This window comes from Mesoplodon mirus (assembly GCF_964341445.2).
Source record: "Mesoplodon mirus genome assembly, chromosome: 1".
Taxonomy (NCBI): Eukaryota; Metazoa; Chordata; class Mammalia; order Artiodactyla; family Ziphiidae; genus Mesoplodon; species Mesoplodon mirus.
Window position 1 is genome coordinate 77,784,161 of NC_138976.1, and position 24,002 is coordinate 77,808,162.

Sequence of the window (24,002 nt, forward strand, 5' to 3'; positions counted from 1 at the left end):
TCAGCAGTTTTCTCGGGGACTAACCTGGAAGTATTTAGAGTCCTTCACACCACTAAGGACCAAGATAGAGTTACATAGATCTTCTCTAGCCAGCAATCCCATCTTCTCACATCTCCAACGCACACTCAGGATAAAAAGGCAAAGAAAATAAGAAAGCCCTTTAGTAACCACATGTTGCAGCCTGCCTCTGTTGAAATCCATACATGCTTCCCCTTCCAGCAAGCCTCCATCCTTCTTCTTTAACAACTTAAGCCCTCAATCGAAAGCTTTTAACTCTTATTTTGTCCATTTTAAATGTTTGGTTATGTGGAAAGGAGAGAGAAGAGACTTTAAAGAAGCTTTTTTGGTCAGTAATAGAAGTGAGAAGAGCAAGCCTTGGGGCAAGGGGTAAGAACACCGTGGGTGCTCAAATAATGTTTATCAAAGAAATTAACAAATGAATGGAGAGAAAGGACACACACACAAACACAAAAGGCACTGCAGGCTGGGGGCCTCTTTTTTATGCTTTAAGAAGACCCTGAGGTAAGGACTACAGGATAACTGCAAATCTGTAATAAAGCCAGAGCTGATTTTCACAGCCCTGATCCTTTTTAAAAAAAATTTTATTGAAGTATAGTTGATTTACAATGTTGTGTTAATTTCTGCTGTACAGCAAAATGACTCAGTTATACATATATATATATTCTTTTTCAAATTCTTTTCCATTATGATTTATTACAGGATATTGAATATAGTTCCCTGTGCTACACAGTAGGACCTTGTTGTTTATCCATCCTATGTATAATAGTTTGCATCTGCTAATCCCAAACTCCCAATCCTTCCTTCTCCCAGTGTCCTCTCCCTTGGCAACCACAAGTCTGTACTCTGTCTGTGAGTCCATTTCTGTTTCGTAGAAATGTTCATTTGCATCATATTTTAGATTCCACGTATAAGAGATATTATATGGTATTTGTCTTTCTCTTTCTGACTTACCTGGCTTGGTATGATAATCTCTAGGTCCATCCATGTTTCTGCAAATGCACAGCCCTGATACAACAGGATGACATCGAAGCATGTTTGGTCACCTCTGTATAGGTGAATTTAGAGGGGTATAAATCATTAGGCTTCTGATTAGAATGGTAAAGAATTTAAAAATGGGAGCTAAACTCATGTTCTTCCTAGACGTAGTACATGACTTACTAGAGACTGACGGGTACTTAGGAAATTTTGAGTTAAATAGGGACAAATGATATTCACACTTTAAAGAGACATCTTAATTTCCTAACTCACACTTTAAAAAACATTGTAAATTATAATACTTTGTGACCATTTAAGATGATGTGATAGTAGACCAAAGACATGGAAATATATTTACTATGTGGTCGGTAGCAGAATTAGAAATTTGCATTCAAGTCAGATGCATATATAAAATTTGTTTTCTAAAACTGATCCTCATGGTTTTTCAACTGTTGGTTACCAGAGAAAAATTCAAACATGCCAATTGAAGGGTTTCTCTGTCTCTTTGAGTTTAAACAGTTTGTTTTGGGTTAAAATAGTCTCTTTCAGAACAGTGCCCACTCTTCTGAGTCCTACCTTATCCACCCTCTCCTTTTCCTAATGGTGTGTGTGTGCATAAGGGACTGAAGTTATATGACATTTGGGGGATGGGGGAGTGAGGCTCCCAGATCTGCATGTGGGTCCTTGTTCTTGTTCATCTTATCCTTTATCCAACTTCTGTGCCTGCTGCTGGTGAACTTTTGACTAATCCACTTGGTTTGTTAAGGACCTGAGGTCCTGCTTTCAGACTCGTTTCCATTTTGGCTCTCCTTAGGACTATAGATCCTTAAGCCATGCTCATCCTCTCCTGACCCCTGACTTAGGCTGGTGGTAGCCACTGTGGTAGGGGCACCTCATCCCTGAACATGGTGGCCCCGTGGCTGGCCCACTGACACTCAATTCAGCTTTCATGAAATGCCCTGCAGAGAGGGTGTGCATATGCTGTGGTTCGCCCAGTAGAGTTTACTCCCATTGGCCTGAGATATTTTAAAAGCCCTTCTCTCATTTTTTAAAGTGATCTCCTTTACAAAATAAATGATAGGGTCACCCTACTTATGCCGTGTTTGGGAGCTTCTGGATCTTGTTGTTAATAGAAGTTTGAGAAATTCACACATTTTACTTCTTAGCAGGTCCTGAGTTTCAAGAAAAACATCTCACTCAAGACTAAAAAAATTTTATTGTTAGTCAGATGTTAGTCACCAGCACTTTATTTTTCTTCATATTCCTGGCAAAACAGTCCTATATCTTCCCAAGGCAAATGTAGATGCCTCTGATTTATTAGAACAAAGGTTATTTAAAGAGTTAAGCAAAGAAAAGTGCAAAGATTAATATTTGAAAATATAATCTCACTTTAAGTAAGTAAAAAAAGAAGCAGCATGTTATGAATTCTTTTTTTTTTTTTTTTTGCGGTACGCGGGCCTCTCACCGTTGTGGCCTCTCCCGTTGCGGAGCACAGGCTCCGGACACACAGGCTCAGTGGCCATGGCTCACAGGCCCAGCCGCTCCGCGGCATGTGGGATCCTCCCGGACCGGGGCACAAACCCGTGTCCCCTGCATCGGCAGGCAGACTCTCAACCACTGCGCCACCAGGGAAGCCCCTATGAATTGTTTTGATAAAAATATATGTCTGTATGTATTGAAAAGACACTGAAAGGATATTTACCATGTAACACAAAATATTTATTACTGGATGGTGGATTTATGGACTATTTGTCATTTTCTTTTTTCCTCTTTGCCACTTTTACATTTTCCATAATGAATGTGTATTATTTTCATAGTAAGAATAAAATAAAATTACTTGAAAACTTTGATATCACTTTCTACAGCTTTTCCCCTGAAGCAAACATTCTCTAAATGATCAGGATTTAAACAGAAAACTTCATCTCTTTCAGAGTCTGAGTCATTCTTCATGGTTTATTATGAGTCTTTTTAAAATATCTTTTTAATTGCTAGTTTATGTTGGGTAAAAAGGATGATGCTATTCACATTCATTTGGTTTAACCACGCTTTCATTCTTGTCTGTGTTCTATAATGGTAGATCCTATGCCATGGTTATTTTTAATCTAGTGCTACATTCTTATTCCTCAACATACACACATATCCACAGATGCTTTTGAATGTAGTAGTTTTGCGGGGGGGAACACCTTATTTTCTATTTTTCAGGATGATGCAGGACATTCTACATCCTTTTGTCATGACTGTATTTGTCTTTCAATGCTATTCTCTTTAATGAAATGCAAACCAAATTCGTTTTCTGAAAACCAGTGGTTATAAAATTGTGCCTTGACCTTTTCGTGAGGTTTTGCTCAATTTAACTGGTGGCCAAAATAAAACAGCTTTACTTGCAAGATAAACCTTGCTCTGCAAGGCAGAGTATTGTAGGACAGGCATTTCCTCATGTGGGTGCACTTGGATTAGGAAAGATCATTGCTGTATACAAGTACCTCTGCCTGAGCCAACTCCCTACGTGTCCTTGAGACCATCTCTCTCCTGGGCAACAGGAGTCACCAGAGGCTTGTCATAATGCTACTGTAGTCTTCCTCACAGATAGTCACAAGTGCTTTTTTCATCAGCTTTCTTTCTCTTACTGATGATCCTTTTCTAGTTAAGGATGTAGGGAGGAGGTAAGAAGAATGTGGGGCTTAGTGACATTTTGATAAGGAGAGTTTCAGTCTATGGACACAGGATACCCAGGCTCAGGGCTCAAGGTTTTCAATAGCACTAGAATTAGCACTGTTAGATAAACTTCTCTTAGTTGGCCTTGGAAGCCACCCCATCAGTACTATTTTCTGTGTGTACTGATCAGGCTTCTTTTGATTGCAGTTGACAGATACTCGGCTTGCACTAGCCTAGAGAAGCAAGAAAATGAATTAGTTCATGATATTCATGGAATAAGAAGAAGGGCACGGGTGCAGCTCGACCTCAGGAACAACAGGCATAAGGGATGCTAGTGCATGTGGGTCTTGCTTCATTTCTTCTCTCTCTTCCTCATTGCGTTTGCCTCATCTTATCATTGAAGACTATAGGAAACATGGCTGCTGTGGTTCAGGAATTTATATCTTACATCTTCATCCAACAAAAAAAGTTGTTTTTAAGATATTTTCAGTTCTGAATTTAAAAATTCCAGGTCAGATGTCCATTTTTGGGCCAAGTATTTGTTTGGGGTCATCTGACTGGGCAAGGTTTGGTGGAAAATGACAGCTTTCCAATAGCCATGGGGCAAAATGGACATATCCAGGAGAAAGAAGGAGAGCTAGGCTGATAATCCTATAGATATCTACTATATCCCATCCTATCCTATAGATATCTGCTATATCCTATAAAGAGCTACTACAATGTAGAATGAATTCCAATTTCCAAATACCCAATTTTATAACAAAAGTTTAAAATATAACCTTTTAATATATTGATGATTTCCTACATTAGCTATTATTTTAACTTTAAACTCCCCTACCTATGCAGTTTTTAAAAATTGACCTTAGATGTAACAGGCAGAAAACAGAAATATTGTGTAGAGATTTGGTGAACATATTTTTGTGATGCTTTGAAAAAGTTCTGAATAAATTTGAATATTGTATTACTGTTTTTGACAGACATGTCTTTTATTATTGTGTCTAATGTTTAATTTTGAAATACAATTCATTTTAATTGTTATTAGTCACACAGTGTGTTTTCTTTATTTTGATCAAACTAAGTTTTGATACATTAACAAAGGTAATTATTTGGAAAAATTATAATATGTTTCTTTGTTGAGATGTTAGATCCCCAATCAGATTGTTCCAGTTTCAATCAAATGGAAGAATTAATATAATGTCATTTATTTGTTGCAAAGAATTTAGCCTCTTTTTATAGAAAGTGGTAGGAAGAATATTTTGAAATTAAAATGTATGAATGACTTGTCACAATTTTTTAAACACTTGGGAAAACACTGATGCTCAGCCAGGAGCCAGAAGCATTAAATGAGCTTTTGAAAACAAACAAACAAGTGAAAACAAACAAAAAACCCCCCAAAAACAAAAAAACAAAAAATGTTCTTCTTTCTAAATAAAGAGTTCTCTTATGAATGGCATCTACTGGGTTTGGGATTTGACAGTGAACTAGACATCTTCCCTGTCCTTAGGAGGTCAAGATTACTGTGAGACAGGAGTTGAGGAGGCTTGCTGGGCAATTACTATGCACTGTGATACGCGCTAGGATTGGGGTAAGCAGAGCGCTCTGGGGACATCCAAGAGGAGCACACAGACTATTAGACCAGGAAAAGTTTCCTAGAGGAGGTTGTCCTAGCTCCTAGGATTCACATGGAGAACTAAAGATGGCACATTAGTTAGTTTTCAACTGAGGGCATTACTGTTCCTTCCCCCAGAGTGTTTGAAAATATGTGTGCATTTTTGATTGCACAATGACTGGTAACTAGTGATGTCAAGTGTGTGACTGCAAGAATTGTGACTCCTATTCCTGGGGTGGCCACAGCATCTTAATAGCATTTATCCATCTATCTATATGATGCCCAAGTTACATATCCATAAACCTACAGTCATGGTAGGGACAACAGATATATGTTAGCTAGTTTGAATGTGGCCATTCATAGCAAGGGTGTGATCAGCAAAGTCTCTGAAAGATCTTCACAGAAAAGGAATTCCCTACTCGTATAAGAATCCTGAGCTTTCAGAGCTCATTGGCACCTGCTCTCATTGTAGGGGTGCATGCCAACAAAGCAACCAAATTTTCGTTGCAGGCAATCTCCTAGAGGTTAAGATACTGTGGGCTTCTACCTAGACCTTAAAATAATGAATATGTGTGTTGTACGAATTAGAAGAATTTCATCTAGATAAATTACATTTTACTTACAGGAATTTTTTGGTATTTTAAAACAATCCTGTAATAAATATAAATAGTTGGGAAAGACCACTTCAGGTTGGTTTACACTTACGTCAAAGTGATTATAGTGAATGTAATGTGATTTATTATAGGTGTTATTGACGCCACCAGTGCCTGTGTACCTCTGACAAGTGAGCAGCTCAAGGCAGTTCAAATGTCCTGCTAGGCGTTCAGGCACAGATAAGAAATTTCCTCCCACAATAAAACCATCTGGGCCTAGTACTGTTTCAGGCGGTAGCTCTTTTTTCCTTTGATAGCTTCTCTATTTCTTTTTTGGAAATTGTGTGTTTAGACTTTTTGTCTCTACTGAGAACAATTGTAAATTTTTTTTTTAGAAAGTTATGTGTGCCGTCTAGTTTTCCAAATATATTTGCATCGAGTTATGGAAAGTAGTCTTTAATGATTTAAAATGTTGTCTTCTTTTGATGGTTATATCCTATTTTTATTAAGATATAGTTTACATTCTATACTATCACCCTTTTAAAGTGTATAATTCAAAGGCTTTTAGTATATTCATGGAGTTGTACGTCCATCAACACAATTGATTTTAGAACAGTTTTATTAACCTTAAAAGAAATCCTCCTCCCTTTGCCCTCGAGCCCTAGACAACCACTAATCTACTTCCTGTCTCTACAGATTGGCCTATTCTGGACATTTCATATGAATGGAGTCATATAATATATGTTCCTATGTATGGAATATTATTCTGTTTGTATCTCCCCCTGCCCTTTTCCTTGATTTTTTAGATAGGAGTTTGTCTATTTTGCTTACTTACTCGTTTATTCTGTTTTTAACTTATTTAATTTTGCTTTTATTTTGAATTATTCTATCATTCTGATTTCTTTTGGCTTGTGCTTTTTAATGTTTTTGAATTAGATGTTTCACTTATTTATTTTCATTGTTTCTTTTCTATTGATATAAGTACTTAAAACTTGAATTTTTCTCTGGGTTCTACTTTAGCTATATCCTATGGATTCTTATAAGTGGTATTTCTATTTATTGGTATTTTTGAGAAATTCAACAATTTGTTTGTATTGATCTTTGATTAAAGAGTTGTTTGATAAAGTGCTTACATATTTCCAGATTGAAGAAGGATCTCTTTTTAAATGTGTTATGAATTTCTAGTTTTATTGTATTGCCAATTATATCTTTCAAACATATTAAAATATTTTTTCTTAATTTTTTGGAAAGTTCCATGTGCACTTGAAGTTGTGTTCTTTAGGCAGGTCACCAAATATTGGTTTTACTCTTTCCACATGCAGACCAATTATGTTTACCCATTTACCCAAGGAAAATGACCCAAATTCTATCTAGTCATAGGTCAGAAGTCCAAGATCTCCATATGTTATGCTATTGTTTTTCTACCAATTCTAGTGTGGCTCTACTTGGTTCAAAAATCTATAAAGCAGAAAATTTTTCTGCTTGGTCTCCATATAACTAATATAAAGTGGCGGGACAGAGACAAGATAACTGTAATAAGCACTCCGATTCAAAAAGAGGAAGGATGGAAAGGGCAGTCATTTGTCTATGGTCCTTCTTAAATCCTGTCAGACAGACATTGTTAGGGAGTCCTACACTGGTGTCAGAAATGTTCTTTGCTTAGACCCTGATTCTGTTTTCTGGCAGCATACTTTTCCCATTGTTCTTTATGGCCCTTGGCTCTGCCCTGGGTATCATCTTTTCTTTTCCAATATTCTCTTTGACCACACCTGCAATGAATGTTGTAGAATATGCCCTTCTATGGGTTGTTTTGCTTTTTCAGTTCACCTTTTGTTCCCAGAAGTTTGGGGGCCAAAAGTTATTTTAAGTATTAAACAGTTAAAGGATTTTTAAATGCACACCCCTGGCTTACTTGGAAGTACAATTCTTAAAAGCTTAGTAAGTTTCTTACATGTTTGAATCCAGTTAGTTCCAGCTGCTGGTAACCTCATTCTCAATTCTTTCTAGACAAAGTCCTCAGACTTGCTATATTTCTTTACGTTTTATCCTTGTAATACCTTGACTGTCACTTTGATACTATTGTAGTTACAGAAATCAGAAACCCTAGGAATTTTTTTTTGACTCTCTCCTTAAGCATATGCTTGCTCCAGTGCAACTTAACTCACTGGGAGGGTCTAACAATAGGATGAACTTTGCTGCCAGGCTGAGCTTTAATGGAACTTTGTCTCAAAAAAGTCTTTTTCAGTTTTCTCTCTTACTGTTTGAGATCTAAAAGTTGTTGGCCCTTTTAACGTTTCAAGGCTCAAAATTTCTGGAATCTCTCATTTCCTTCTATCTTCTTGTAAACTAGACAATTTCCTGAATTTATCTCTTTCTCTTTTTAAAATACTTCGGCAAAAACAATTATCAATAGCTATTTGCATGTAGAACTAACAACTGTCTTCCAGTCTATTTCCCAATCTCACTAGGTACCTGGTTTGACTCTTAACCTACTGAGGCTATCAAATGTTTGACCTCTCCAGCCTCTGATACCAGCTTCCTATTTTCTTTGCCTGGTCTGTAGCCAGTGCCATGTATTTTAGATTTTTGCTATAATAGCACCTACCCCACTTCTGGTACTTATTTTTGTGTTAGAATAGGCTAGGCTTAATCTATGTTAACAAACAGCTCCAAAAATCTCAGTGGCCTAACACATAAAGATTTACTTCCTGCTCACACAGAGTCTGCTTTAGGTTTTTGGTGGAGGGTAGGCACTCCTCCACATAGATACTCTGGGTCTCAGGTTGATTGAGGCTCCACCATCTAGAAAGTCATCAGTTGCTCTGGCAGGGGAAAAAAGAGTTGAGAATTACATAAGAGCTTTCACTGTCTTAGCCCAGAAATGACATATATCATTTCTGCTCATTTTTATTTTATCGGCCAGAGCTAGTCACATGGCCTCACTAAATGCAGGGGAGCTGGGAATTTAACCTCTTATATTCCCAGTAAAAAGGAGAAATTGTATTGGCAAGCATAATATCTATCACATATGGAAGACTTCCTTGTAAAACTTCCCTCCTAGGTTAGCTCCAGGGCTAGACTTTAGTCCCTCTAGCCCCTGAAGCCATTGCCCCTGTGCAATATTAGCAAATATCCCAAGGGCATCAGCAGATTTGGTGTTTTAAAATTCTGTTTACCCCTTTGGTTACAGGCTTTCATCCAAAAATTGGCCTGGAAATTTCCCACTGGATTTTCAGCTCTTAAATACTTTTAATGTGTCAAAATGTAAATATATATATATTCTAGCATTTTCCATTGTTTTCAGTGAAAGAGTTTATCTGCATAACTATGGGAATGTAGTTTGGCTGGTGCTCTGAGAGCTCCTACTTCTCGGCAATCTCACTACTGAGATTTCTTCCTATAGCCTCTTTCTTGTCTCTGCTTCTTCCACTTGTCTTCAGCTGGATCTTGGCTGCTTAAAGTAACCCTTGCACATGATGTAATCTAGGGATTATACAATAACTTCGCTAAAAATTAGTTTTCTTTTAATTTTTCCATTTTCTTTGCCTCTTTTGAATGATTTCTAGGAAGAAATGGAAAAAGTGCTCATTTGTGTAGCAATGTTCATAATGGAAGACTGTTTTAACTATAGATACTATTTATGAAGAAAGGCTTTTTCATTTGTTTCTAATGTGAATGAAATGAATTGCTTTGAAACCACAAAACCTTGTATTATCTACTCAGGATGCATTGCTCATGGATTCACGGAAATGTGCATTAAAATGGTCCTTAAGCTCACATAATATAATCATTTGATGTTATTCTAGAGTAATTAATTCAAATTATCTAAGCTGGTAATATTAAGACTATAGGGATAGGAGTTTATGCAGGTAATCAGGCATTTGTTTCTTGTTTTGCAGGGGCCAAATTGGTCTCCATGCCATTCATGCCAATATACTGTCAATGTATTCTTTGGATAACAGTAATTACTGTTATATAATACACTTTAAAAACTCTGTCTCTTTTTAGTCCTACTGTTCCACCACCCAGAGTGTCTATGGCCAGCCAATGTAAGCTGTTTCTGGAGCAGAGATCAAAGGAACCATAAGAAGTTTCCTAGGATCTTAAGATAATTGAGATCCAGTAGTCAAAACATAGGGTAACAGAATGTCCCAATCCTGATGTGACCAGGACAATCCTGGTTTCACCACTCCCAGTGTACCTAGTACCTAATTCCCCTCTCACAGTGTCCCAGGTGGGATAATCAATTATAGTGTCACCCCATTTAATACATGTTCCTCCAGCTGTTTTCAAAGTCATGTGTTTGGCAGTTAATCATACTGACAACATTTATTTAACGTTTCAGCTGTTAAGATAGACAGGCTCCCATGCTGTATTCTTTTTGTTTACTCCCAATATTCTCCATAGGGCTTCCTGTTTTTGAAGAGTTTCTTATGAAAAAAAATTCATAATAATGATGGGTCTTATTTACATGCCATTCAATATGTGTTGAGTGAAGAAAATAACTTCACTTACCTGTCTCCGTCAAATATTTTTCTTTTGAGTGCAGTTTAGGTTTCACATTGTGTGGTTTCATAGTTGTAGATGCACAAATTGCATACAGCATGAGACACATTGAAAAACAGTGTCCCTCTTCATAAGTCTGAAATGTCACCATTTCTCCCAAGGACGTAAGATTTTCTTTATGACTCTTGCAAATACATCCAAAAGTCTTCATTTGTCAGTTTGATAAATGTGCCGCCAAATAGCACTATCTTGGCATATAAATCATTTGCCTGTGAAATTTTTAAAGAGGATTGTCAAATATTTCTTTGTAGTCTTTGATTCTATTGGTTTTAATGCTTCTAATGTGTCAGGAAATATAGCTGACTCTCTGGGGTAATTTTCTCTTAAAGTCCTAGATAGCAGACGATTATAAAACTTAATGAAAAAGGTATCTTTCTCTTCTCATTTGGCTTAGGTTTACATCAGAAAATAACAATAGCTGACAGAGTAGTTGTGAACTACATTAAAAATTCTAAAATTTAAAATTCATATATTCTGCCATCTGGAGTCTTAACTAAACATAATTTTATTTTATTTTATTTTGCGGTACGCAGGCCTCTCACTGCTGTGGCCTCTCCCGTTGCGGAGCACAGGCTCCGAATGCGCAGGCTCAGCGGCCATGGCTCACGGGCCCAGCCGCTCCGCGGCATGTGGGATCTTCCCGGACCAGGGCATGAACCCGTGTCCCCTGCATCGGCAGGCGGACTCTCAACCACTGCGCCACCAGGGAAGCCCAAGTAAACATAATTTTAACATCTTTGAAATTCACAAAGAAAATGTGTCTCTTCTCAAGTAACCAGAAACCAGAATTCGGCTCGATTTTCATTGTTCACATGTCAGATATTGCTTGGATCCATACCCACTTTGCAAGCAGTGTCATGCATACGTATGCTGAGAGTTTTCCCATTCAGCAAGCAGATTTATAATTCCTCTAGAGACAAGTTTTTGTTGCAAAGAACTAGCGTTTCTATATGCATAATCACTCCTTTTTTATGTGTGCTTTTGTAGAGTGAACTGGGATGCTCTTTATTTTTATGGACACATTTGAAAGCCTTTGCTTCCAGCATTTATATTAAGGTGACAGTAACAAAATGTAAGAAATTCAATCAATTAATCATTTAAGATTTAATGAGCATTTACAACGGGTTAGTCTTTGTTAGGCACTGAGATCACAAAGATGAGTAAAAAATGATCCCTGTGTCTAAACGTTCTTAGTCTAATGAAAAGGAAGATTCATTAATGGACAATTATTTTAAAATGTGAAAGGTGGAGAAGTGATAAAGATATTGGTTTCTTTGCAAACCCCCACTTTGCTTCCCCCACTTAGTCATGGGACCACAGAAACTGTAGAGAGTAGCTTGGTCTCCTCTCCTGCAAGGATAATCCTGTGGTCTAACCCTACCTGTCCTCCTCTGGGAACTGGACCACGATGGCTTGGGGCAGCCTGAGGGGAGCTGCAGATCGCTACCTGAGTATGCTCTGGAGTTGTTTGTTTAGTCCTGCAACTCACTTAAGGATTTATATGTGTTCAGTCAAGGGGAACTTACAGATTTGATTTGATGTGAAATCATCCAACTCTTATGGTAGGAAACTCAAGCTCCCAAAGGACCCCAGATACAGATCCAGAAAGTGCTTTTCACAAGGCTTTACTTGGGACTATGTTAGGCTGGAGGAGACAGGAAGTGCAGGATCTAGAGTGTTCAGGTGATTGTAGGATGGGTGGTGGGGAGTTGTCTAGAATGGGACCTGCTCATGCTATCTTTGCCCTACTAGATTCTATTGACCTTCACCCTCTCTGAATCAGTCCAAGTGGCATTTTTGACAGCAGGGTCATGGTTCCAAGCTCCTTTTTATACAGTTGACAGGTCTGATCCTGTCCTGTCAGCCTTTGCCCCGTTTGTAATTCTATTCATATTCATACTATTTCTCCCACAGTAGGGTAGAGAAAGCAAATTTCCTTTCTTGTAATTAAGGATGTCTTACGTAAAGATTTCTCATATAAAGAAATAGCCACAGCATTTAGCTTTGGGCTTGATAGAGCAAAGTCCTCAGCAGAAGCAAGGCTGATTGTCAAGGAAGATTCTGGCCCTGCTGGTAGGAGGCCCTGGAGGCTCTCCTTCCAGCAAGAATGTCAGCCTGTGTCTGCACACCTGACATCAAAAACACAGCTCTCCCTTCAGTTAGTAGCACAGAATACCTATATTCAAGCTGCTTTAGCCTTGAACTGACTGTTGCTGTCAAATTCATGTCTGGGGAAAATTAATATCAGCAGATCCAGTCTGTAGACTAGCCCAGTGCTGGTCAATAATGACCTTTTTTTACTAATCCAAAGCGATGTACAAACTGTAAAGACAACGTAGCAATGTAGCAAGGTTTTCATATAGCTAAATTTATTCAGCTTAAAAGACTCTAAGATTGTTTTTACTTATCTTTGGTGTTAAAAGTCTCCTTATTAAAGGTGATAGGTGGTTATTTTATTTTTAATGTTCCTATCAAGACAAAATGTTGGCAATTTTAGGTTGGTTTTACAAATTTGAGTGTGAAGTTTTGCTACTCCATGAAATGCTAAGGTTTGGGGACCACTGATCTAAGAATCTGGTACACAGTCATTCTCTAGAGCTTTCTCAACCTTGGTACTTTTGACATTTTGGATCAGATATTTCTTTGTTGTGGTGGGCTGTCCTGTGCACTGTAGGATGTTTAGCAGCATTGCTGGCCTCCACCCACTAGATGCCAGCAACAACCCACCCCAACCAGATGCCGCAACTAAAAATGTCTCCAGACACTGGCAAACTCTCAGGGTGGATTGTAATGGTATATAGGTGGGGTCTGTGATCAAAGTTTGAAAGTTACTGTTCTAGAGACATTGTAAATTTTATATCATTATATTCATAATTTTCCCATAAAGAGTTTTTATTGCAGTAACTGAGAAGTCATGGCAACCATAAATAAATGCAGGGGGCTTCCCTGCTGGCGCAGTGGTTGAGAGTCCACCTGCCGATGCAGGGGACACGGGTTCGTGCCCCGGTCCGGGAAGATCCCACATGCCACGGAGCGGCTGGGCCCGTGAGCCATAGCCGCTGAGCCTGCACGTCCAGAGCCTGTGCTCCGCAATGGGAGAGGCCACAGCAGTGAGAGGCACGCGTACTGCAAAAAAAAAAAAAAAAATGATAAATGCAGGTAACAAGGCAAACGAGGCTATATAAAATACATATATATATATAAATAACACCTTGATTATTTTTATTTTTATGTGTATATATATATATATATATTTGTCTTACAAAGATGCTATAAAACTTAATTGCTGTTGACAAAGTATTTAAGAATACCCAACAAAGCATATTTTAGATAGACACAATATTATTACACATAAGAATATTTGCATTTTTATGTCACTTTTCACTTGAGACTCTCAATCAATTGATTTGTCCTCAGTGTATGATTCTTAGTTCATCTTGGGGAAACTGAGGCACAAGCCAGTGTTCAACTGACATAATAAAGTCAGGGAATAATTAGGCTTCCCGTTTCCTTTATAATACACTAATCATTTTTACTGTTATTATATGTAGCAAATACATATTTAGTATATAGTAAATATATATTTTATATTTTACCATTTTTTATATATTTTATAATATTTTAAACATGTATGTTTATTTTTGCTAGGCAGGCAGCCTCTGGGAAGTAGGGGCAGGTCTTCAGCTGTGTACCTCTGAGCCTGCAGGCTGTGGGCACATCATTTGTGGGCAGCTAGCAGGCATTAGGGAATGCCAACTGTGTTAGCTCAGTCCTCCAAAGTTTCATTATAGATTCATGTTTTAATGCTGGGCTTTTGGCTGTTATCTGAGATTGTGGTAAGAAAAGGAACATAACTGCATTTTTTGTAATAATCTAGTTATAATACAACTTAAAATACATGATGGGATAATCAGGCTGCATTCTGACTTTCATGGACACTAATTATCTTTGCCTCCAATTCCTCCAATAAAAAAAAGTTTAAAATGATAGTTTATGACTGCTTTGGTATAAAGATGGATATAATTCAAACTGGAGTATATTCTTTTTTTTTCTGATTTAAAAATGATTGAAACACTCTCCTGGGCCCCTAAAAGTATCACAAGCCCTGGGCACTGTGCCTACAGTGCCTAAAAAAGAGGTGGGGGAGTAGCATGGACATATATACACTACCAAATGTAAAATAGATAGCTAGTGGGAAGCAGCCACATAGCACAGGGAGATCAACTCGGTGCTTTGTGACCACCTAGAGGGGTGGGATAGGGAGGGAGGGAGACGCAAGAGGGAAGAGATATGGGAACATATGTATATGTATAACTGATTCACTTTGTTATAAAGCAGAAACTAACACACCATTGTAAAGCAATTATACTCCAATAAAGATGTTAAAAAAAACAACAACAAAAAAAGAGGTGTGCCCTGGAGATAATACATTGAAATGTTAACTGGTGCTTTGCCCCTTCATTCCTATGCTCCTGTGGAGGTATTCTGGTTTTATTGCCTCAGGGAAGAATGACCCAGCAGGCAGCAAAAGAGCCAAATTCTTGGCTTTGGAGTTCAAAAGTTTAGGTTTTAAGATTACACCATAGATTTGGAAGAACAGATGAAGAGCTGGACTGCCCTGTCCCACAGTAGATGAAGAGTTCATGGACTGAAGATGGAGGAGGCCAGAGAAGTTGAGAACATGTGGATTTGTCTGGTATTTAAGAATACCCAGCAAAGCATATTTTAGATAGACACAATATTATTACACATATGTCTTATTTTAGACATGTCTTATTTTAGAATTTATTTTAGAATTTATTCCGAAAATAGCTACTTCGGTTGCGGGCCACTTCACCTCCTTTTTCCTTTCCTATCCCCAAATCCCTCCTTTATTATTATCCAACCACCCTTTCAGTCAAGACGTTCAGAATATTTTTTTCCTCTTTCATCTACATGTTTTAAGAACTGTTTTTCCTTTAGACCCTCTTTCGGTGCAGGAAGCACTGTTATAAATCCATATGAGTAAATATTTTGCTCTCGTTTTGAAAAAAATTTGTAATTAAAATTCATGGTAGAAAAATTTCTAAAGTGGTAAGTTGCCTTTCTAATATACTACATGTGTTATTTTAGAATTTATTTCAGTAACTAATCTACATTATTAAATAAGATTCACTTCACTGGAGTCACTGAATAATTACTGTGTTGGATAAGTATTGTTTTCGTGATACTATTAGTTTTATCACATGTGCTAAATTGTTTTTGGGAAGTAGCCTCAGCATTACTTGAAAAGAGATGGGAAATACATGTCCCAAATCCAGTAAATTTATTATTAGAACAAGGTCACAAATATAGTAAATTTTCACTGCATAATTTTTACAACATTCAGATGCAATACCTGATAAATAAGCTTTATCCCTTAACAGATTCTAATTTTTTTCTTAAGGCACCGTGACAGAGAAACTTATCCCAAAGATTATGATATAGAGGGTCCTGAAGAAGTAAAAAAACTGTGTAATTCAGCATACTGGCGACTTGGAACCAACGAACCCCCAGTAAGTAGTAGCTACTAATTTCTTTAAGTCCGAATCTTCCTCCTAGTAAAACATGAAAAAGTAGGGGAGGAGCACTTTGTCAGTGCTCCTTTTAGCTGTGTTAGTAACTTAGGCAGGTGACCTAGCCACTGTGTGCTTCAGTGACCTTACCTGTAAAATGGGTGCACTTCATAAGGTTATTGGAAAATTAAATAAAATAAAGCAATAAAGTGCTTAACTCAATGCCTGGCACATAGAAAGTACTCAAGAAGTTATTATTATTGTTATGATGCTGTTGCTGCAGCTGCAACATCTTACTAGATGTCTCCTCCAACCTTCACCATCACCCTGTGAAGTAGGTATTATTATCTCTATTTTACAACTGGGGAGAATCTCCTAGAGGTTAAGTGATTTACTCAAAGTCACCCAGCCAGGGAGTGGAAGAGTGAGAATCTGAACCCATGTCTTTGGGTTTCAGATCTTTCGTACTTGTCTTAAGGGGATGGAATTGTGAGTAATTTAAACATGCTGTTATTATTCTCATAACATTTGTACAACTAAGTTACATAAGGAGTATCCATTGCATAGGTACTCCCTATTTGAATTGCTGTGGGTGGGTTACTCCTTGGCTATTTAGGTGTCTGCTCAATCAGTGTGCAGGAACTCAACTCCCTAAAGACTCCCAAATTGTGTCTTACAATGTCAAGAGTTTGGGGACTAGTTGAAGACTCAATTCAACCTCATAGGATGGCCCTGGGGCCTGAAGAGCTGGTAATTTGACAAGGATGGATGTGAATGTGTTGAGAAGACTGTGTTTGTATATCATATTCTGCCCCCAAAAGGCTGGGCTACTTTGAAAAAGGGTAAGCCTAGGAAGATCTATAATTCTACTTTGGGAATGGTTCTAGAAAATTCTCTGTTCTCCAGGGTGATGGGAATGAATTAGCTTAGCAGAGTCCATGCTGTTTCCTCCCTTCCTGTTATAGTTTACCATAGACAGAGAACAATAAGGATAGCCTGAAAAATGGGAATTTATTATAAAGATACAGCTGCCTGGATATGGAACTAGGACACTTACAGGAACCAAGGTGGCTCTAAAGCAAGACATTCTTTCTCTCTCTCTCTCTCTTCTCTCTATCTGACACACACACAATCTCTCTTGGCATCTCTGTTTCTCTCTGATCTGTTCTCCTCTTGTCCCACAGCTTAAATCTCAGGGACATTCTGATGGTTTCCTCAGTTTCAACCCTGCCCTCTTGCCTTTGCACCAGGCTGCCTAATTGGCCTTTAGCCAGCACATGGATGGAGCTCTAGAGGCCAATGCCCAACTCAGAAAATAACCACCCTGCCCTGCTCTCCCAAACCCAGCTTACCCTTGCTTTCTTGAGCATGGTGAGGACAAGAACAAGTTGGGTAAGGCAGGCATTGCCTGGCATGCACTTCGCATCTTTGACCCTTAAAAACATTTATTTTTGATAAGTGAAAATCTTCTTGGTCTCTGGATTGTGGGAGGAAGTGAGATGAAGTGAAATATGAGGTGTAGGAACCTCAAATATTCATTCCTTATATTCCATGCATTGTAGCAGTTAAGCCTGAGTTTAATAGAGGATGTATAAATAATATTTACCTTCTTTATGACTTTCATTCATAGTCATTGAAACCTTGTCCTTCCTCTACCAGGTTTACAGTGTGTATTAGATAGGAATGTTATTGAACCAAACTTGGGTCTTGCTTCCCAACATGCAGCAAAGCCAAAATTCAGTTTGAAAATAGAGACAGGATTTTGAAAAAGGTGTGCTGAAAGTCTCATCTGCAAACCCCCTTGGGTTCCTGGTGAAGTTATAGATAAGAGGCTCTGGTGATCTGTCTGAAGCAGCAGAGCAGAAAGAGAGGAACTAGCTACATATACATCAATGGTGGGGCAAGGATAAGTGAGTATTCAGGCCCAGATGTGGCTTTGGGGGATCAGATATGGGCCATGTAAAAGAGAAAGATGACAGGGAGCCATTTTAGAGCCTGCCCAAGAGCACCTCATGTAGGGATGGAAGAGGGATCGACTGTATTCCTATGGGCTAAGACAGGACATTTAAGTGCAGAAATTGGCATCCTGCATCACAGAACATACCATTGAATGTTCCCAAAAAGGTTCTCAGCTTCTATTAGAACACCCTAAGAAAGTCAGCTTTGAACGTCCTTTCAGTGCCAGACAGGGTCAGACACAGACACGCCCAGAGGAAACCAAAACAAGATTACATGTCCACTTTTCCTGCATTTGCTTCTCTCCTTCCTCATGTCCCCTCACCCTCACTTTAAACGCTCAAGGAGCCAGAAGGAGTTGGTGTATAAGGAAGAAGTCCAAGGGGGACAATTGGGAAGAAGCCAACTGAAGCAGACCATACTAAAACATGCCCAAGGTGGAGGAATGAGAATCTTTCATTTTAAATGAAGTTTTGGCTAGTACGTGGGACTGGGCATTTTACTTACCTCAAAAAGGCTCTTCTTGAGACAGAAATAGCAAGAAGGTTTTTATCAATATATTATCTGAGAGTGACCAGAAATGTCCTGGAGCCTGTCCTATATTTCATCAAAGAGCATAAAAAAGAATAAGCCCCTCCAAGTAACTATGAATGGGCAGCGATGGAAGAAGAATAAATTTGTTTTCTAATTGTACCTACTTACAAGTCCCACTGTTCAATGAGCCAGTTGCCCATTTGTGTGTAAAATAGAAGTCTGTTCACATCTCTCTATCCCTTTCCTTTACTTTAGTTTTCTTCATGACACTTCAATGACTGGACATACTTAAGACTTTTTAGTTGTTAATTGTCTGTCTCCCCCTACTAGAATACAAGCTTCATGAGAGAAGGGACTTTGGTCTGTTTTGTTCTCTGCTGTATCTCCAGTTCCCAGAATGGTGTCTGACACATAGTTGGTGCTCAATAAATATTTGTGGAAGGAAGAAAGGAAAGAAGACTGTATTTAACAAACATGTATTAAGGTCCTGTTATTTTGTTAAGTGCTGGGATAAGAAATGTATGCCAAGTTACCATGCTGAGTGCTGGGGTAAGAAACATAATTCAAAGCAAGGTCACTGTACATCAGGAATTCACAGGCTTATGGGGTTAATGGGTGCCTACAGCCACAGTGGCAGTGTGCATGATGGATGTTATGATACGGAGAAATCAGGATGCTGTGAGGGGCACTTGAACGGAAATGGATTGATGGGAGGGTCAAGGATGACTTCCTAGGGAATTCCCTGGCGGTCCAGTGGTTAGGACTCTGTGCTTTCACTGCCAAGGACCTGGGTTCACTCCCTGGTTGGGGAACTAAGATCCCACAAGCTGAGTGGTGGTACAGCCAAAAAAAAAAAAAAAAAAAAGATGGCTTCCTAGTGGAGGTGACCACCGTGAAGCTCCTGAGGTGAATGCTTAAAGGAACCATCTGTTGGTGGAATCTGGAAACATACCACCTAAGTTTCAGTAGTGGCATAATCGAATTCCTACCCCAGTGGCCCCTCAGGCTTCAGGAGGCTGAGTGGGGCCATGGATTCACAGCGGAGCAGTAATTTAATTCAAGGCACTGGAGTTTCTCTGATTGTCTTATTAGTCCAAGTGATTATGGGAAATAGTGTTTTAAATTCCAATATTTTGTTTTGGTATTTTATTTGGACTTTATTGAGGTACTACTTAGCTATAACAGAGTGAGTCCCATGCAAAATAAATGATCAAGCATACTCCTATCATTGTTTCTTCATTTGTAAAGTTCCTCACCCAAGGACCCTCATGGCACTACCAAAGGCCCTGTCACAATGACTTACGTAAGACCACTTCTGCGGAAGTGCTGCATGTTGAATCCCATAAACTCAGAAGGACTATGTACAGAGCAGATTTGATGCTGTGTCATAGAAGGTGAAAAATTTTAGATATAAAAGAAGGAAGAGGAACTTGAGAAATTTCATTAAACAGATTTTTCTTATACAGCTAATGGATCAATGCCAAGGCATTTTTGGAACTAACAGGACAACACTGATGAGCAAATTAGGCTAGTATTAGTTTTAACAGCATCACAGTCACTGTGGACTTAAAAATGACAAATAAATGAAAAAAGTGTGCTAAAAGTGTACAAATGTGTGCTAACATTCATTTTATGAATAGATGAATACCACAGTAGGTCTCAAATATGAGCTGTTCTTGTGGATGAAAATACAACATTTAAAAATTAGTGACCCTAGCAGGACAGGAATATAGACACAGACATAGAAAATGGACATGAGGACACGGGGGAGGGGGAAGGGTAAGCTGGGACGAAGTGAGAGAGTGGCATTGACATATATACACTACCAAATGTAAAATAGATAGCTAGTGGGAAGCAGCCACATAGCACAGGGAGATCAGCTTGGTGCTTTGTGACCACCTAGAAGGGTGGGATAGGGAGGGTGGGAGGGAGACACAAGAGGGAGGGGATATGGGGATATATGTATATGTATAGCTGATTCACTTTGTTATAAAGCAGAAACTAACACACCACTGTAGGGCAATTATACTCCAATAAAGATGTTAAAAAAATAATAAGAAAAATTAAAAAATTTAAAAAAATAAAAATTAGTGACCCTAAAAGGGATATAATTATAATGGATCTGAGAAATTCAATTATCATTTACTTAATTGGTTCAGGTACGTTTTTCTTTGATTAACATAGTAGAATAGTATTTTGAGCACTACAATCTTACAGATGCTTCTAGCATTCAGATCTAAGTACCTGAAAGAGGCATATGGATCAAATTGTTGTAAATGGATTAATTTTAAATGTCAGTGGAGGAGAACCACTTACACCAGGGAAAAGGAAGATATTTAGGGAGAGTGGGCTGTTGAGTCAGGGCTCCCTCTTGCTTCCTATCTCCATAATCTCTGAGTTTGGAGTTGATGCCACAGGTTCCAGCATCCTCTCCTGGATCTACTTTGGATTGTCTATTCCAATATCAGCACAATTGCATCTGCCTTTCCTGTTTTGGGAATTCTGTATAAATTTTGGCCAACTTGAGTGTACTTTCCTTGTCTTATGCTGTAACTATGGGTTTATTAATTCTATCAAGTATCTTCTTTGTCATTTCTAGGGATTTGGAACATGAAATGAGACATCTGCCATTTTGATCCCATTACCCTCCTTTGCAACTCTTTTTCTATATCAATAATCATGCCCTAATTTAACTTTTAGAGAAACTAGATTTTAATATTTCATGTATATCAATTTGCTTAAGCAGGTATAACTGTTAGGTTGAACAAATGGCACTCAAAAGGTGCAGTCACACACACACACACACACACACACACACACACACACATTCTTTGCCTCCACTGTCTATTCACCCTACTTTGTGGAATTAGTTCTTTCTCTACCCCTGGATAAGATCTTGTGCAATTTCCATAATTTTTATGGTCACTCTCAGATAATTAAAAGTCTTTTGGTCACATTTCAATAATTAAAATATCTCATCAAAATGCTGAATTTTATTTAAGGTTAAAGATTTTCTTCTCCTCCAGCTAGAGTCTGCTCCAGGCCAGGGAAGTCTGCAGAGGAATGTGTGTGTAGAAGGAGGGTTAGCTGATTTTCTATTTCTTCGCTTAGTCTGCTCCGTCCTTCCCTCAGACAACTAGACAAATAATAGGACCTCTTGTGATTATTCTACTAATATTAATTACTTAACTGAGACTGCTTCTGTGACAAGCAGTGGTTTTGTTATCTGAAAGTGACCAGAAGAAAATATGGCACTTGTCCATAATTTATCTCTTCTAGGTGCAGGGAAAGAACCATCCCATAAAGGCTAACTTGAACTGTCAGTGAAGAAAAATAATGAAATTATTTTTTGCACCCCGTAAGTCTCAGTTGTTCAAAATAATGATGGGAAGGGGGACTCTCTGCTTCTCTGGGATCCTTTAAATAATCTGTATGTGGTACTACTGTGTTCACTTAGACATGAAAGTAGAGCCACAAAAACAGAAAACAGGACAAAACTACTGCTGAGAAATAAGAATAGCCTTTTGGATGATTTTTAAAGGTAAAGACTTTTAACAAAGTATCTGTATTACTTTTTTTTTTTTTTTTTTTTTTTTTGCGGTACGCGGGCCTCTCACTGTTGTGGCCTCTCCCGTTGTGGAGCACAGGCTCCGGACGCGCAGGCTCAGCGGCCATGGCTCACGGGCCCAGCCGCTCCGCGGCATACGGGATCTTACCAGACCGGGGCGTGAACCCGTGTCCCCTGCATCGGCAGGCGGACTTTCAACCACTGCGCCACCAGGGAAGCCCTGTATTACTTTTTGATGATGACTTTTTTGGCAGTGGTAGGGGGAGTGCTGTTTAACAGGATAAAATAAGACTCTTCCTCAATTATGACTGAAGATCTAAGATAAACGATGCCAGCTTCTCCATTTCATAATGAGAACATACAGAGCATTTGGGCAGTAACTGGTTTTGAAACTCTTGATCTCTCATCCACGTTGAAGGTTTAAAAAAAAAGGAAAAAAGAAAATGTTGAAATTGAAGAGACCTGGATGAGAGTATTTGGAATTTGGGGGAGTCATTTGGAGGGGTGTACATGCTGAGTCCCATCCCTCTTGTCCCCACTGGGTGGGGGTGGAAGCATGTCCTGCTCATCAAGCTATAGTGTGGGCCCTGAACATTATCAGACAGGCAATTTGATAAATGTTCCCCTGAAGTTGGGGGACTAGGTGGATTGGGATCTGACTCATTCCTGAAGCACCCTGTGGCATCAGAGGGGAGACTTGATTTGACAATTACCTGCACTTCCATCAGTATGGGTCAGAGGAGCATGCTTTCAGGGAACCCTATAGGGAAGCCAAAAAAGAAATGTCAGTTGGGCATCATTTAAAATGAATCTTGGGCTTCCCTGGTGGCGCAGTGGTTGAGAGTCCGCCTGCCGATGCAGGGGACACGGGTTCGTGCCCCGGTCCGGGAGGATCCCACATGCCGCGGAGCGGCTGGGCCCGTGAGCCATGGCTGCTGAGCCTGCGCGTCCGGAGCCTGTGCTCCACAGCGGGAGAGGCCACAGCGGTGAGAGGCCCACGTACCATAAAAAAAAAAAAAAAAAACAGAAAAATAAAAAAAATAAAATGAATCTTGCCAAGAGAGATTCTGCCAGGGGGTAAGTCATCCTCAGCACAAAGAGGCTGGTTACACTCAAATGTGGAACTCGAGGGGAAGCCCTAAGTGACTTGCTCTTTTCCTGTACCTGTTACCCAGGTTATATGTCTACTGGGTTTTCTTTTTTTTTTTTAAATAAATTTATTTATTTATTTATTTTTGGCTGTGTTGGTTCTACATTGCTGCGCGCGGGCTTTCTCTAGTTGCATTGAGTGGGGGCTACTGTTCGTTGTGCTGCACAGGCTTCTCATTGTAGTGGCTTCTCTTGTTGTGGAGCACGAGCTCTAGGTGCACGGGCGTCGGTAGTTGTGGGGCACGGGCTTAGTTGCTCCGCGGCATGTGGAATCTTCCCAGACCAGGGCTCGAACCCATGTACCCTGCATTGGCTGGCAGATTCCTAACCACTGTGTCACCAGGGAAGTCCCTGAGTTTTCTTAAGTGTAGCACATATAGGAAGAGTTCATCTTGGAAGATTAGAAATTGGGACTTAAAAAAATTGATACTCAGGAAAACGGGGAATAAGAATGATATCATGAAGTGCATATCCTGTACACACATTAGATATTTTTTATATTACCATTTGACTCAAGCTAGATTTTATTATGCAAATTAAATGGAAATTTTAGTGATTAGCCTGTGAGTTGGTGCTGTGTTAATTTAGCTATCTCACATATCAAATTGCCAATCTCCAGTTTGTGATATATATATAAAGCCCCAAAGACTTTTAAACATATGGAAGTGCTTTTATAAATTATCCACCCTATGTCAGGTTATGAACATTTCTAGACCAAAGTGATTTTTTTACATTAAGGTGGTGTAGGATTAGGTTCGCCTATGTGCAACAGAAACCAAAAATCAACAGTGGCTGTTCACATAAGGTTTTATTCTTTTATGTAAAAAGTCTAGAGGATAGCA

The 24,002-nt window shown here is 38.9% G+C and overlaps 1 protein-coding gene across 6 annotated transcripts in view; it reads left to right on the forward strand.

Moving 5' to 3' along the window:
- The window catches only part of MAMDC2 (MAM domain containing 2), a gene marked incomplete at its 5' end in the record, with an annotated part of 443,561 nt that overhangs the window by 50,221 nt on the left and 369,338 nt on the right, over positions 1 to 24,002 (forward strand). For 5 of the 6 annotated variants that reach the window (XM_082633490.1, XM_082633489.1, XM_082633492.1 and 2 more), the window contains one exon: positions 15,845 to 15,953. The exons of the other annotated variant lie outside the window; for it this stretch is intronic. In XM_082633490.1, coding sequence (XP_082489616.1) covers positions 15,845 to 15,953 — 109 coding nt within the window. The remainder of the gene's footprint in view (positions 1 to 15,844; positions 15,954 to 24,002) is intronic. 6 annotated transcript variants of the gene reach the window in all.